Here is a 13,210-nt window from a genome sequence, read left to right as displayed (position 1 = left end):
TTCTGAGCTTTACAGTCAAACAAAAATATGATGTATTGCTCAGTGCCTTTGCTCTAATCTGATTCTCCCCCTTCTATTTGCTACTTCCAAACTGTATGCATGCTTTTAAAAATTGGGTGTATATTTCATCCCTTTGCTGCTGAATCTAGGTTTTTGTTAGGAGGCCGGAGGGACCTGGTGTCAGACTCTTCCCTGGCACCTAATTCGTAGCAGTTCATCTGGACAGAGAATGTAATTGCTTGGGGCTTTTGCAGTTTCAGGGAATGCAAAATAACCTTAATATCATTCACTTTGGTGTGTTAAAATCTGCGGTGATTCTCCTCTCCATCACTAACTTGGCAAGCAGCCCAGAACAGCCAGCTGGAGTTTCCTGAAAAGGTCAACATGATAAGCTGCCACCAGATACGAGAACAGGAAGTTATGTGCATGCAAGGACAATCGGTGTCTGGTTAACGTGGATAAAAATCTGGGCAAATAGCCCAGATCTCCCTTCACAGAAGACCCTCTGCGCTCGGGCTTAAGAGATTTCTGCTTTTGGCTTTGACTTGAAAATAATATATATAATAAGTTTTTCTGTTGAAAGTCTTTTCGCTTGTATCCTTTTCAAGCCTATACAAATGTTTTGCAGAATTTTTTTTTAAAATCTTTATTTGGTGTAGTAATGTTCTCCTTGTGTGGGACAGCCTGGTTTCTGCTCTGTTATACCCACAGGGAAGGGAGACTCAGCTGGTTCTGATTTTTGGCCCCAGCCTGTGAAAGCGCCCAGCTTAGAGCTGGCCAGTCTCCGATATGCTTTCCTTTCCATCCTGCTTTTCTCTCTCTCCCTGGGCTCCTTTCTTATCCGCTGCATGGCAGAAAGCTGCCTACAATTCTACATTTGTTCCAAAGAATACACAGTGCTACCTGGACCTCTTTTGAGTGCCCTGCTCAATTCTGCTCATTAAGCAGTGATGGCGGGTGGTGCAAACTCCCTGCCTTTTCTATTGCACATCCTTGTGACTTTAGGGTGCATTGGGAACCTCTGTGCAAGTACTCTAAGAACTGGGAAATGGGGAATCGCTCAAGAGCTGCTATCCCTGCTCCCCAACCCAACCCTCACCCCGTCAACAGCCACTATTGCAAAAAGCAGCAGCAATCTCCAGAATGAGTGAAATGACTTGGGGGGGGGGCAGTGGCCTAGGACCTTGCCTGGCTCAGTTCCTTGCAGTACGACCTCACTACGTCAGCTTTCGAAAGGACCCCAGCCCTCAGCGTATAGGTGCCAAAGCTGCTGTTAGCTGCAGGAGGTTGCACCATGGAACAGCGCTAATGTGCTGCAAATCTTTTGCATGCATCCAATGATTCCATGAGTGCAGAGCCGATTTGGTGGCGGCGGGAACAATATCTGCTCCAGCTCTTTGATGCTCCATTATAAGCGAATGCCTGTCCTCGCCGCTTTGATACTATGCGCCACTTCCCTTTGGAGAGAGGGAATTTGTACGCAGCAAATGCCACACGATCTTGCGATTTCATTGCGCTACACTTGCAACCTCAAATTGGGGAACGACTACAAATGTTGCAGAGTTTTATCTGTCTACCGTTTGGTTTTTCCACAGAGCTCTTGCTCCCCCTACTGGAAAACCTTAACAAGGCCAAAATTATTTATCTTTGCAAGGGCACGGAGGGCCACCAATTTAACTTCATCTCTTTTCTGCTCCATTTGCAACTACGCTTGCTGAATTTTGTCACCATTTGAAATCTCTGAAAAACTTTGCCAGGTGTTATCTCATTTTCCCCTTTGACGAGAGTTTTCTGGGTATATTTATTTGCATGCCATGGTAAGCTGTGGTTAACTGTTTACTATGGGAGTGCAGAGACGCGGGTGGTGCTGTGGGTTAAACCACAGAGCCTAGGACTCTCCGATCAGAAGGTCAGCGGTTCGAATCCCCACGATGGGGTGAGCTCCCGTTGTTCGGTCCCTGTTCCTGCCAACCTAGCAGTTCGAAAGCACGTCGAAGTGCAAGTAGATAAATAGGTACCGCTCCGGCGGGAAGGTAAACGGCGTTTCCTTGTGCTGCTCTGGTTCGCCAGAAGCGGCTTAGCCATGCTGGCCACATGACCCGGAAGCTGTACGCTGGCTCCCTTGGCCAGTAAAGTGAGATGAGTGCCGCAACCCGAGTCGGTCACAACTGGACCTAACGGTCAGCGGTCCCTTTACCTTTACCTATGGAAGTGCAGAGCACTCCAGTTTTGCTCCTCTCCCCTAGAGAGCGGAAGCAAGCGCCATGTTCCTTGGCTTGGTATTATCGCCGAACAGGGGATAGTGGTTTCTTTTGCTCTAAACCAGGGTTTCCCAGACTTGGGTCTCCAGTTGTTTTTGGACTACAATTCCCATCATCCCTGACCAGTGGTACTGCTAGCTAGGAATGATGGGAGTTGTAGTCCTAAAACAGCTGGAGACCGAAGTCTGGGAAACCCTGCTCTAAACAAACCATGACTGGTAAGCTGAGAACAAACCTTGCCTTCAGACTGTGGTTTGTTTCACCCTAACCAAACCACCATCTCTTGTTTTGGACATCATTAAGTCCCAAGGATCATTGTTTTGTGCTCTTGATACATAGGAATAAAGGCAAATGCTCTGTGCATTCGTTTATGGACATACCCAGAGTGATTTGATCAGAAGACTCTCTTTTCCCCCACCATTGCAAACAATATCACTACAACGAAGACTGCTGCCCTCACAAATGTGGAAATCCTTTATTTAAAAAGAAACTGTACAAAATGGTGTAAATACAAGGGTACACTCTAGATCCTTCCAAAGTACACTGGGCAAGTTGGTGGGAATTTACAAAGCACCAGTTTGGGTGTAGGAAATTCTAAATAAGCTCATCTGTTTAATAGCGAATGCTATTGCTTTCGTAAATAAGTGCTGGCGTTATTTTTAAAATATCACTTCCCATACTGCAAGAAGCCAGTTTCAAGTAATATTCAAACTATCCCTTATACTTGATTTCCCTTTTTCCTGCAGGTCTCATTCATGCTGGCCATTAAATACACTTGTTTGCTGCACGACAACAGTGGGCCTCCTTGCAGGACTAATTTAAACCAGTTCTGCAATACTGATGAAATGGGATAAATCAGGTGGTCAGAGAGCAAGAAAAGCAGATCCAACTTCCCAACAGTTACAAACGTCGTCCTAAACAAGTGAATGCTTAAGGATGAGTAACGTGTGCAAAAAGCAAGGGAAAAAATTGGGGAGGTTGGAGGTTAGGACTGCTTCTGCCACAACATGCTTTGGGATATACAGGAACGTGCCCCTGAAGAAAACAGTTGTCCCTTGCAACTGCTAGCAAGCTGGGCAGAGGAACACTTACAAATAGCTTAAATGTAGCTGGCACAGAACAGGCAAGTTTGTAAGCCCTTCCTGCATGCTATGCTTTCTGTCTTGGCCATAATGGGATAACAGACCCCTCAAAGCAGAAGCAAGAAACTGAGTGGCATGACAGTGAAGCCAACCCTCCTACTGTGTAGGCTTGTGAGGTGTAAAAAAGCCACCCACAATTTTAAGCTGCAGGTAAGCCTTTCAAGTGTTGCGCTGCTAAAAAAAAACAAAGCCCGCAAGCTTGCTCCCTGCTGCACTACATTTCTACATACATGGAACCCTTCCTTACACGACCAGCCATATATGAGCCATCTGCCATGGCCTTTCGGTAGAATGGCCCTTTGTCAGTGCTCTACGGATGTTGGAACTCCAACTCCCATCAGGCTTGGCCAGAAGGCCAGGGATGATGGGAGATGCAGTCAGCTGGAGACTACCATGCTCACTACCCCTGCTGCATTGGGTAGAGGGAAGGAAAACCTAGCCTGCTCTGCAGTTCATATGAAGAGGGTGGACTTGGCACAATGCTGGCCTCTCTGCCCTGTCTAGGGATGCCATGTTGCTTGCTGCTGATTTTGTCGCTGCAGGCAAAGCTGGTGTTTGGGATGTGCCCAGAATTGCTTTGGTGGGGCAGGGGGCGGGGTTCAGACACAGGCTATGGGTTGTAAGCTCAGCACCCCTGCCATAGCACCTTGGTAACAGAACGTTTGAAACAGTCCTCAGGACACACTTGTTAGTCCCGTGACAACTACAACAGGCCTGAGCTGGCATCTGGAGTGATCCTAGTTCAAATACCTTTGCCAGGGGGGCAGGTGACCCTACGGGCTTTCAAAGCAGGCCAGCAACCACCTGGTGTTCAGTAGTTTTGAATGCCGCCTGCCACTGACGGGAGCGAGGGGTTGGACGCGCTGGCCGGGCTCACGTCGTAGCCCAGCTTCTTCATGTCCTTGGTCACCACGTTGAAGGAGAGGGTGACGAAGCCTTGCGAGCGCACCCGGGTCACTGGAAGAAGACCAAGTGGAACGAAATGAAAACCAGCAGGAGTTTATTTCACTCTTAAAATAAAATAAAAATAATTTATTACTTGTAGCCTGCCCATCTGGCCGGGCCTCCCCAGCCAATCTGGGTAGCTCCCAACAGAATATTAGAAACACGATAAAACATTAAAAACTTCCCTAAACAGGGCTGCCTTCAGATGTTTTCTAAAAGTCAGATAGTTATTTCCTTGACATCTGATGGGAGGGCGTTCCACAGGGCAGGCGCCACCACCGAGAAGGCCCTCTGCCTGGTTCTGTGTAACCTCTCTTCTCACAATGAGGGAACCGCCAGAAGGCCCTCGGTGCTGGACCTCAGTGTCCGGGCTGAACGATGGGGGTGGAGACGCTCCTTCAGGTCTACTGGGCCGAGGCCATAAAAAGGTCATGAAGATCAAAGGGTGGTGGTTCGACGTCTGCTTTTCTGAATGCAACTACCCTTGAAAATTCAATGGGGGGAGAGTAAGCGCTGCACATTCATCGTCCCCCTACTAACACTGGACGTCTTCCCTTGGCGATGCATATTTATTTGCAGATATAACGCAGCCTGCTTTGGAATCACAGAATGGTAGAGTTGGAAGGGATCTTGAGGTTCATCTTGCCCAATCCCCTGCAGATTTCTCCCTTATTTGCAGTTCCCCTCCCAATCCCCTCCCTCCCTAACGCCCTTCCAGCTTCAGGGTATATTTATAAACCAAACTAGATGTTGTCTTCTGTACCTCCACCACGGAACACCTCCCACCTGGGACTCTTCTCCCCCATACCACAAGACTTATCCGGTTCCAACACCTTCTGCAGGAGGAGCAGCAGCCCTGAACATGAGCGCATCATGAATTGGGTCAACATTTCAAGCTCGGTCTTTGCCACTGCCCTTTAGGGGCCAGGCTTTGTCTGTGATTCCACCTCCGCAGAGCCTGGCCTGCAGATAACGTTCATCCCATCCAGGGGGGGTTCCCTCCCCAAGCACTTGCCTTCTCGGCCTTCTCCCTGCGCTACGACCTTGGGGTCCGTGAACTCTGGGCGTCTTCCCATAAGCCAGCTGGGAGAAAGAGAAAGTTCCCGGGTCATCAAGGCAGCCTCACAATTCCACTCAATCCGAATCCCCCCATAACCTAAGCCTGTCAAATGTTACTGCGGCCCTAAATCTCACAATCCCAGAATCTCTCTTACAAGTTCAGCCAGCCACAAACGCTCCCAGACTTTGTTGGAAACCACACAGCAAGGTGCTTTAAACAAGGGGTGGAGAAAATGACTCTCTGGAAGTGGTTAGAGCACAGCTCTTCTCATCGCTGACCACTGGCCTTGCAGGCCAGGGCTGATGGGAGCTGTAGTCTAACATTGCCTGGAGGGTTACAGGTTCCCCACCCCAGTCTACAGTGAGTGGCAGGGTGGATAAAAACCAATGATCTTTTTTTTAAAAAAAAATCAAATGAAAAAAAATCGGTTTTTTATATTTAAATCGGACTTTAAAAAAAAATGCTTTTGGGGAAAAATATATTTCTAAAGATAGTTTTCTATTTAAGTTATATTATAGTCCAAAGGCTATTTATCAGGAAATAAGAATTTGTTTTAAGTTTTTCATGTGTGCTAAAACTCACTTAAATTGTTTAACCACATCAGTTAACAAACATGAATACATATGCTAGAATGTTATTGTTTTAGTTAAATAAACTGTTTAAATTGTTATTAAGGAAATGATTATTTTTCTCCTTCCAATAAAGTGCAGCAGAAAAGTTGTCCAAATATAAACAGTTCACTTATTAAACCTCACAATAATTTCATAATTATCTGTCTACCTATTTCTAATAGTATAACCAAATCAGTAATTTTTTTACATAACTGTAAAAACTGCTCTGAAAATTTTTTATTCCAAAAATCAAACCTTCCTCTGGTTGGAAATATTATTATACCAGCAAGAATGACTCTTTCCGTAAAAAAATATATTTAAATCAAGTCTTACTGGCTAGTGATTTAAATTGATTTGATTAAAATCAAATCCATCCTGATGAGAGTGGCAGCAGCTCTCCACTGTTTCAGATGAGGAAATTTCCCCAGTGTTACCTGGAGATGCCAAGGATTGAGTTTGCAAAGCCAGAGCCCTGCCATTAAACAATGACCCCTTTCTTCCTTATTCTTACTAGGCCCCTGGCAAATTTTCCTTTGCCACAGCTGGCCAACAGTTTGAACTCCCCCCTGTGCCTCGTCCCCAGCCCTGGCCAACAGTGCGTTGTTTACAGTGCATGGGGATTGAGCCCCTCCTACCCAACACGCAGCGAGGAAAGTGTGAGCAGTTGTGTGCATGCAAGTGTGGTTAGGGAGAAGCTTCAAGCCGCTGGCAGGCTGTGCCAGGGGCCAGTTTGTATAACTGTTTGGTTCAAATATCAAATTGCATAGGGATGTCAGGGAGCTAGAGGCGGAGGGAAGGCTCTCAAATGATGCTGGAGAAGGGCCCAGCAGGGAGAGAGGCAGCTCCGCAGATGGGGAAGCAAATCAGCGCAACACCAGGGATAAAGGGGGGCAGATGGGGGAATCAGCGAGAGGGCTCCAGGACTCTTCACCGGACACCAGCGGGGAGAGCACGGGTCCTCCGCTATCCACACCCACCCTGCATAGAAGACTTCCGCGCAGAGAGAGTAGGAGGAGACTGGGTGTCAAACAACTTTTATGTTGGAAAAGATTTAAGAAACGCCCACTGACGGATTCTGCTAGCGACTGAGGCAGCCACGAAGTGAAGGGCTGCCCAGACTGAAAGGTTTAGCAAGGCAACAAAGCCTGGAGAGGCGGCAACTTACGCACGAGCAACCCATACACATTACAGGGCCCTCGTTTGCTTGCTCCCTAAATATTAAATACATGATTTGCACAAAAAGGGCACCTATGTGCAATCAGGCTGTTACATTTGCAAGCTGTCTAATCGGTGGCAGGGAGGTCATATTGCTACCCCAGCAGCCAAAGGGACAGCAGTGTGGACAAGTGAACCAAGTAAATTGAGATGATGCCCACTGGAGCCCAGTGCTTCGAAGACATGTATTAAAAAAACACACTTCCCAGTAAATATTCACCCACATCGTACGCATTCTTCAGTACCTTGTAAACTTCTGCAGCTTGGATGTCGATTCAGGAACGAACATTGGGATAGTCCTCCTGTGCCTGAAACAGAATTTAGGATATCCAAATCTGGGAGCTCAACCAATTAGAAAAGATCCAGAAAAGAAAGACTAAGAAAGTCAGCGCTTTCCGTGCCCCATCAAAGCCAAAAAAACTCACGTACCCCTTGGCAGAAAGAAAAAGGAGTGATATTTTGTGGAGTCAATAATGAACAAGGATGAAATAACGTTGCAGTGACCCACTGCGCAGGGGACTGGGACCTATTCTTTAAGGAAATAATGGTGATGGCATCTCAGTGACCCACCCACAATGGCTCTGCTGAGAGATCAGCTCCTCTTTGGCCGACTTCCTATAGTCCAGCGGTAGCTTCCGTCTCATGCTCTGGACGCCGGTTTTCAAGACTGCAAGAATATATTTGCATCTTTTCCTCTCTCTTTTGTAATTGTTATAGATTGGAAACCAATAAAACTGTGTTTTTTAAAAGAAGAAGAGTGCAACAGCTCAAGGCAACCATGTTCAAACTGAGTCAAGGAGTGCGATCAAGAACTCACCTCCCCGGGGTGAAAGGAATGTGAACTGCTCCATAGCCTCGGACCACGTCATTCCCAAAAAGATCAGGGCCGTACACGCTTATGACTATCTGAGGCCCTTGGGAGAAAAGAAAAGGACCATCAGCCTAAGGGTGCTGTGATGGATTTGGTCCTCTTCCCGTCTTGCTGGCTGTTACCAGCATCCCACCATGTTTTCTGCACCAGCTGCAGGTGCGTGGATGAAGTTTGGTGGGAGAGCAGCTCTGAAGTTGTATCACTTGGCTTCAGTGACTAATAATTCCTGCTGGGTAAACTGGTGGCCAGATGTCTCCCCACCCTCCACCTGCCCCCAGGGCAAAGTAGCTCAGTGACAAAAAGTAGCAGGCTGGCCTGTTTTGTTTTGTATTATTTCTGGAGTTGTGACAGGTGTAAGGCCCCAGATTCATCAGCTATTCCTTTGAGGCGAGGCGTCTTGAGTTGTAAGGGGAAGAAGACCACTTTGCCAAGCGTGTTTGGTCTCAGGCCTTCTTAACAGGCATGGCTGAAAAGGAGAATAGCTGGTGGAATCACAGAATCGTAGAATTGTGGAGTTGGAAGGGGTTCCCCAAAGGTCGTCTAGTCCAACCCCCGGCATTGCAGGAAGGTTCCTCCCTCAGTGGGTTCAGTTCTTGCCAGTCTTGATGGAGAGGGAAGGATGCCCAAAATGTACCTATAAGCAGGACTCTCCTCTGCAGTCCCTCTTTGCCCTTCTCTGTAACTAGTAAAAGCAGAATAAGTAACCCAGCTACAGTGGTACCTCTGGATGCAAACAGGATCCGTTCCGGAGCCCCGTTCGCATCCTGAAGTGAACGCAACCCGCGTCTGCGTGGGTCACAATATGCCGCTTCTGCACATGCGTGTGACGTCATTTTGAGCATTTGCACATGCGTGAGTGGCGAAACCCGGAAGTAACACGTTCCATTACTTCCGGGTCGCTGCAGAGCGCAACCTGAAGCGTATTCAACCTGAGGTATGACCGTATTTGTTAAGTGTTAAAAGGCACTAAGTTTTCGGCATTTGCAGCAAGCACCGAATTCAGCTTTGCTTGGTGCAGAATTTCGGTTGCCTCACTGTAGAATTCTGAGATCTTTTTCAGGACAGAAAACACCCTCTTCCCTTCCCATTTTATTAAGCAGAAGGGATTGAAAGGCCTGATCCATCCATTCTGTCTTTCCTTTCAGAAACCCGAAGCCTCGCTAAGGGCTACTAGAACCCTCCATATCTGTTGTATTCCAAATCTCTCGTCTAACATGCATGCACCAAACTTGGGAGACGGGCCAGAGCACCTCAACAGCCCTTTTCCTGTTGGTGGTTCTCAAATTCCAAAGACCCTCTTGCTTCACTTCACTTACAGCCAAAGGGATTTGTGCTCTTGAAGGTGATGTCAATGGGGAAATTCCACACCAGGTCTTGCGGGGCGACTCTGTTTTTAGAAGTGATCTGCGAGATTCCTTCTTCCAAACCCTGTAAGGAAAAGGGAGGGTGGAGTCAGACCTTTTCTTTTCACATAGTATTTCCATTCTGATTTTGGAAGAAGATTCCAAGGATCAGAGGAACACAACCACAGGTCTTCCTGAAAAACAGAATAGGTTCACAAAAACAGCATGCGATTGATAGAAAACAGAAATGCCCACAACACCATCCAGGTGAAGAAGTAACATGATCAGAGTTCAAAAACCAGAGGTACTACCCAATCCCTGAGCTAGGGAAATGAGGTGCTGGGGGGGGGGCAGGAGAGATTATGGTATTCAACCGGTTTAGCAAGGCACATCTTTTGGATTACAGTGGTACCTTGTTTTGAGTCCACCTCGTTGTGCGTCCATTTTGTCAAACGTCTGCGGCAAACCTGGAAGTCTGGAACGGGTTACTTCTGGGTTTGCTGCTTGTGCATGTGCAGAAGCGCAAACTGCTCTGTGTGTGTGCGCGCAGAACGGCTCTTTGTCGTGCGTCCTTTTCGTCTAGCATCCGGGGCTCCGGAACGGATCCCGGTCGCAAAACAAGGTACGACTGTATATCTATTTGGTCTAGCATCCTTCTTCCCAACTCGAGCAGCCGGAGGCCTCTGGGAAAATGACAAGGACCTGAACCTGTCTGCTGCCTCTTGAATTTGGCAATCAAAGGTAGACCCTGATAACGGATATTCTGTTTCACTGTTGCGGATGCAGATTTGTTTTCTGTGGCTTCAAAGCACAGCAAAGCAAAATGGAAGGATTGGATGCAAGTGGTCCAGAAAAACCGCTGGGCTTGTGGTTAAGGAAGGAGCAAGATGACTGGAGAAAGACTTACTGAAGTAGGGGCCCAGTCGTAACCGTACACGAAGCAGTACTTGCAGTAGAGGTCGTCAAACTCCGGGAACTGAAAATAAAAATAAAAGTTCTTTGCATCTTTCCATACAGCTCCCTATACACATCCTGATGTGCGGGGGTTTGCTGAATGCAGCACTTGGGCTGGGGCTCCCATGCATTGAAGAGCTGCTGCAGCAGCAGCTTTCGCCACAAAGTGCAATGATTGGGAAGCTTGTTCACTTTTCCTCAGGCCAGGTAAAGCAACACAGCAGCTTTTCTTCATTTCTTACTCTGCTACCAGCACCCTTTAAATGGAAAGCCAGCTCCAGCTTAAGGATGCCGGGGGCAAAGAACTGGTGAACCTACAGACATACCTGCTGACACCTCAAAATCACTCCCCCCCCCTTTCCCATGCAAGGTTCTTCACACTTTCACATCTGCACTCTAAGGCACAAATCCAACCGGTCAAGCTTCCCTTGCTGTTCACCGCTCTGATATTTTGTCATGAGAGGGTTTCATGCAAGTACCATTTATACCTATAGGCTATATCACGGGTGTCAAACACAAGGCCCGCGGGCCGAATCCGGCCCGCGAGACCTCGTCATGTGGCCCGTGTAGCCGCTGTTCTTGCTGCTGTTCTCGCCCGTCCAGTGCACCATCGCCTGGTTGTGCGCCGCGTCGCCTTTCAGCACGAAGGAGGTGGTGAGCGCCGCCACCGCCGGGCAGGGATGTGAGTCTGGCAGGTGAGGCGCGGAGGACGGGAGGGAGCGAGCCGAGATAGCGGCGGGAGCGCGGCGCAGGAAACAACGTCCCAGAAGGGCTTCCACGCCCAGGCGGGGCGCAGCGCCGCCCTCTGCCGGCGGGCCCCACCGAGCCCCAGAGCCCTGCTGGCCGCCTTCCCCGACGGCTGCTGGCAGCAGGGCTGCAGTGGGCGCGCCGGAGCAAGTGGACGGGAGCCCGGCGCCTGGGCAAGCGAACGTCCCCCTCAGCCTCGGCTTGCCACGGAGGGCAAGGGGAGGCAGCTGCCTCAGGCAGCAGGATCCACAGGGGCAGCTCAGCCCGTCGTGGAAATGTGCTTCCTCCACCAGCGCCAGATTTGGGGCCGCGCGGGCGCCTCACCCGTCCCGAGCCAAGGGAGCACAAAATAATGATAACGATGACTATTTATTCTATGGGGGGGGGGCACCAAATTTTGTCCTCACTCAGGGTGGGTGCCATATTACCAAAGTCGGCCCCTGCCCCCCCCTCAATGGGATTTGAAATCCAGGGATTTGAAATCCAATACATTCCTAGGAGTGCCCCTGTCCGTACTGAGTAAGCCCCTCAGCCCCTAAAAGCCGACGATACCAACTTTTCAACATTGTGATAGTGATGTTGTGATACGGTAGCGATATATTGCAGTGTTGAAAAGCAGAGGGAGGAACAAGCAGCATTGGCCCCCGTCAGAAACTGGGGTGCAACCGGCACATCTCCCCCCCCCCCACCAGCGCCTGGCACAGGGAGGAGGCAGCAACAGGCGGAGAAGGAAGAGAAGGCGCAGACAAGCCCCAGCCACAAGACGCAGTCTGGTAAAGGTGCCCTCAGACTGGGCCTGCACAATGTTATGATACATCACCACAGGGGCAGAACTTTAGTAATCTTTCACACCTCACATCATCATCATAATTTATTACTGGTCAAAGACCAGCTCGAACCTCACATAATTTATCACATGCCACACACACCCCATTTAAATGTCAAAGCCCATCAACTTCAGGGGTCTCAGCCTGCTCAAATATTTTAGGCCAATACAACCGGCCCCTTGAGGGTGACCAAACTGCTGATGCGGCCCCCGATGAATTTGAGTTTGACACCCCTGGGCTATATGCAAGGATGACAACGTCCCCCTATTGCTGCACCTGTGGGATTTGCGCCTGCCCGGCAGCTAATTAATGCACAGAAGCAAGAGAAGCTGGCATTTCTAATTACAGGCATAGGTGCTGAAAACCCAATGCAATACCCCACCCCAACCTGATTTCTATGAGCAGCTGCACCTGTTGGGTTTCTGCCTGCTTGCAATAGGAAGATGGAAGCCCGGGGAGAAAACACAGCCAGGCTCTCTCTTTCCGTGAAAGGCAGGGTGAGTGGGAAACGGGGCGCGGGGGTTAAGAAAGATCGCACCCCCCTCTCTCCGACTTGGTTCCGCCCATGGCCTGGGGGTACAGAACAGGCGAGAGATACCACGGCGACGGCCTGGAGGGGTGATGCAGACAAAGAACGCGTTTTCCCTCTCTAGCCCGGCCCCCCGTTTCTCCAGAGAGGCAAAAGCAGCCCCTGCACGCCCCCCGGCTCACCTGCGCGCTCTCGATCTGCCCATTGACCATGAGAAGGAAGACGGTGGGGCTCGCGGCGGCCGCCATCGGAGCCTCGCAGGCGCCGGGAGAGGGCCCGTTGCTAAAGGCCGCGTCTCTGGCCCTCCTTAGCAACGGAGGACGGCGCGGCGCGTGGGCCAATCTTCGTTCCGCGGCGCCTTTTCGAAACGCGAAGGGGCGGGGCCGAGGCTGCCCTAGAACGTTGGGTTGCTGAATCGGAAGCAGGACTCCGCTCTCGGTCGCAAGGCGATGCTGATGCGCTATGAATGAAATAGCGCCTATTAGCATAGCATGGAGCAGGCATAGGCAACCTCCGGCCCTCCAGATGTTTGGGACTACAATTCCCATCATCCCTTACCACTGGTCCTGTTAGCTAGGGATGATGGGAATTGTAGTCGCAAACATCTGGAGGGCCAGAGTTTGCCCACGCCTGGCGTAGTGTTATTCATTGCAGCGGTTGCAAAGCAGCAATTAAAACAGCAATAATAAGAAGAAGTTATAGAAT

General features: G+C 49.4%; 2 protein-coding genes and 1 long non-coding RNA gene across 4 annotated transcripts in view; 1 reads left to right on the top strand and 2 right to left on the bottom strand.

Annotated features, from left to right (window-relative positions):
* Nucleotides 1–13,210, top strand: part of SLC5A10 (solute carrier family 5 member 10) — a 514,359-nt gene that overhangs the window by 233,231 nt on the left and 267,918 nt on the right. The gene's annotated exons all lie outside the window — the stretch shown is intronic.
* On the bottom strand, nucleotides 2,710–3,117 carry LOC309519164. The gene is made up of 2 exons (XR_014213706.1): nucleotides 2,836–3,117; nucleotides 2,710–2,804 (listed from the first exon to the last, which is right to left on the bottom strand). It is a non-coding gene; the product is annotated as an uncharacterized lncRNA (long non-coding RNA).
* B9D1 (B9 domain containing 1) lies at nucleotides 3,152–12,848 on the bottom strand. Of its 2 annotated transcripts, XM_082199913.1 has the most exons (7): nucleotides 12,688–12,847; nucleotides 10,356–10,424; nucleotides 9,422–9,533; nucleotides 8,052–8,148; nucleotides 7,480–7,542; nucleotides 5,364–5,431; nucleotides 3,152–4,360 (listed from the first exon to the last, which is right to left on the bottom strand). In XM_082199913.1, the coding sequence occupies exons 1-7, from the start codon at nucleotides 12,751–12,753 to the stop codon at nucleotides 4,215–4,217; spliced, it is 621 nt and encodes a 206-aa protein (XP_082056039.1). In that variant the 5' UTR covers nucleotides 12,754–12,847; the 3' UTR covers nucleotides 3,152–4,214. The 2 variants fall into 2 exon arrangements, with proteins under 2 accessions (XP_082056039.1, XP_082056040.1); XM_082199914.1 differs by lacking the exon at nucleotides 5,364–5,431 and having other exon boundaries at nucleotides 12,688–12,848.

Source organism: Podarcis vaucheri, assembly GCF_965113315.1.
Source record: "Podarcis vaucheri genome assembly, chromosome: 14".
NCBI lineage: Eukaryota > Metazoa > Chordata > Lepidosauria > Squamata > Lacertidae > Podarcis > Podarcis vaucheri.
The sequence above is the reverse complement of the archived record's forward strand: the minus strand, read 5'-3'. Positions and strand labels throughout refer to the sequence as shown.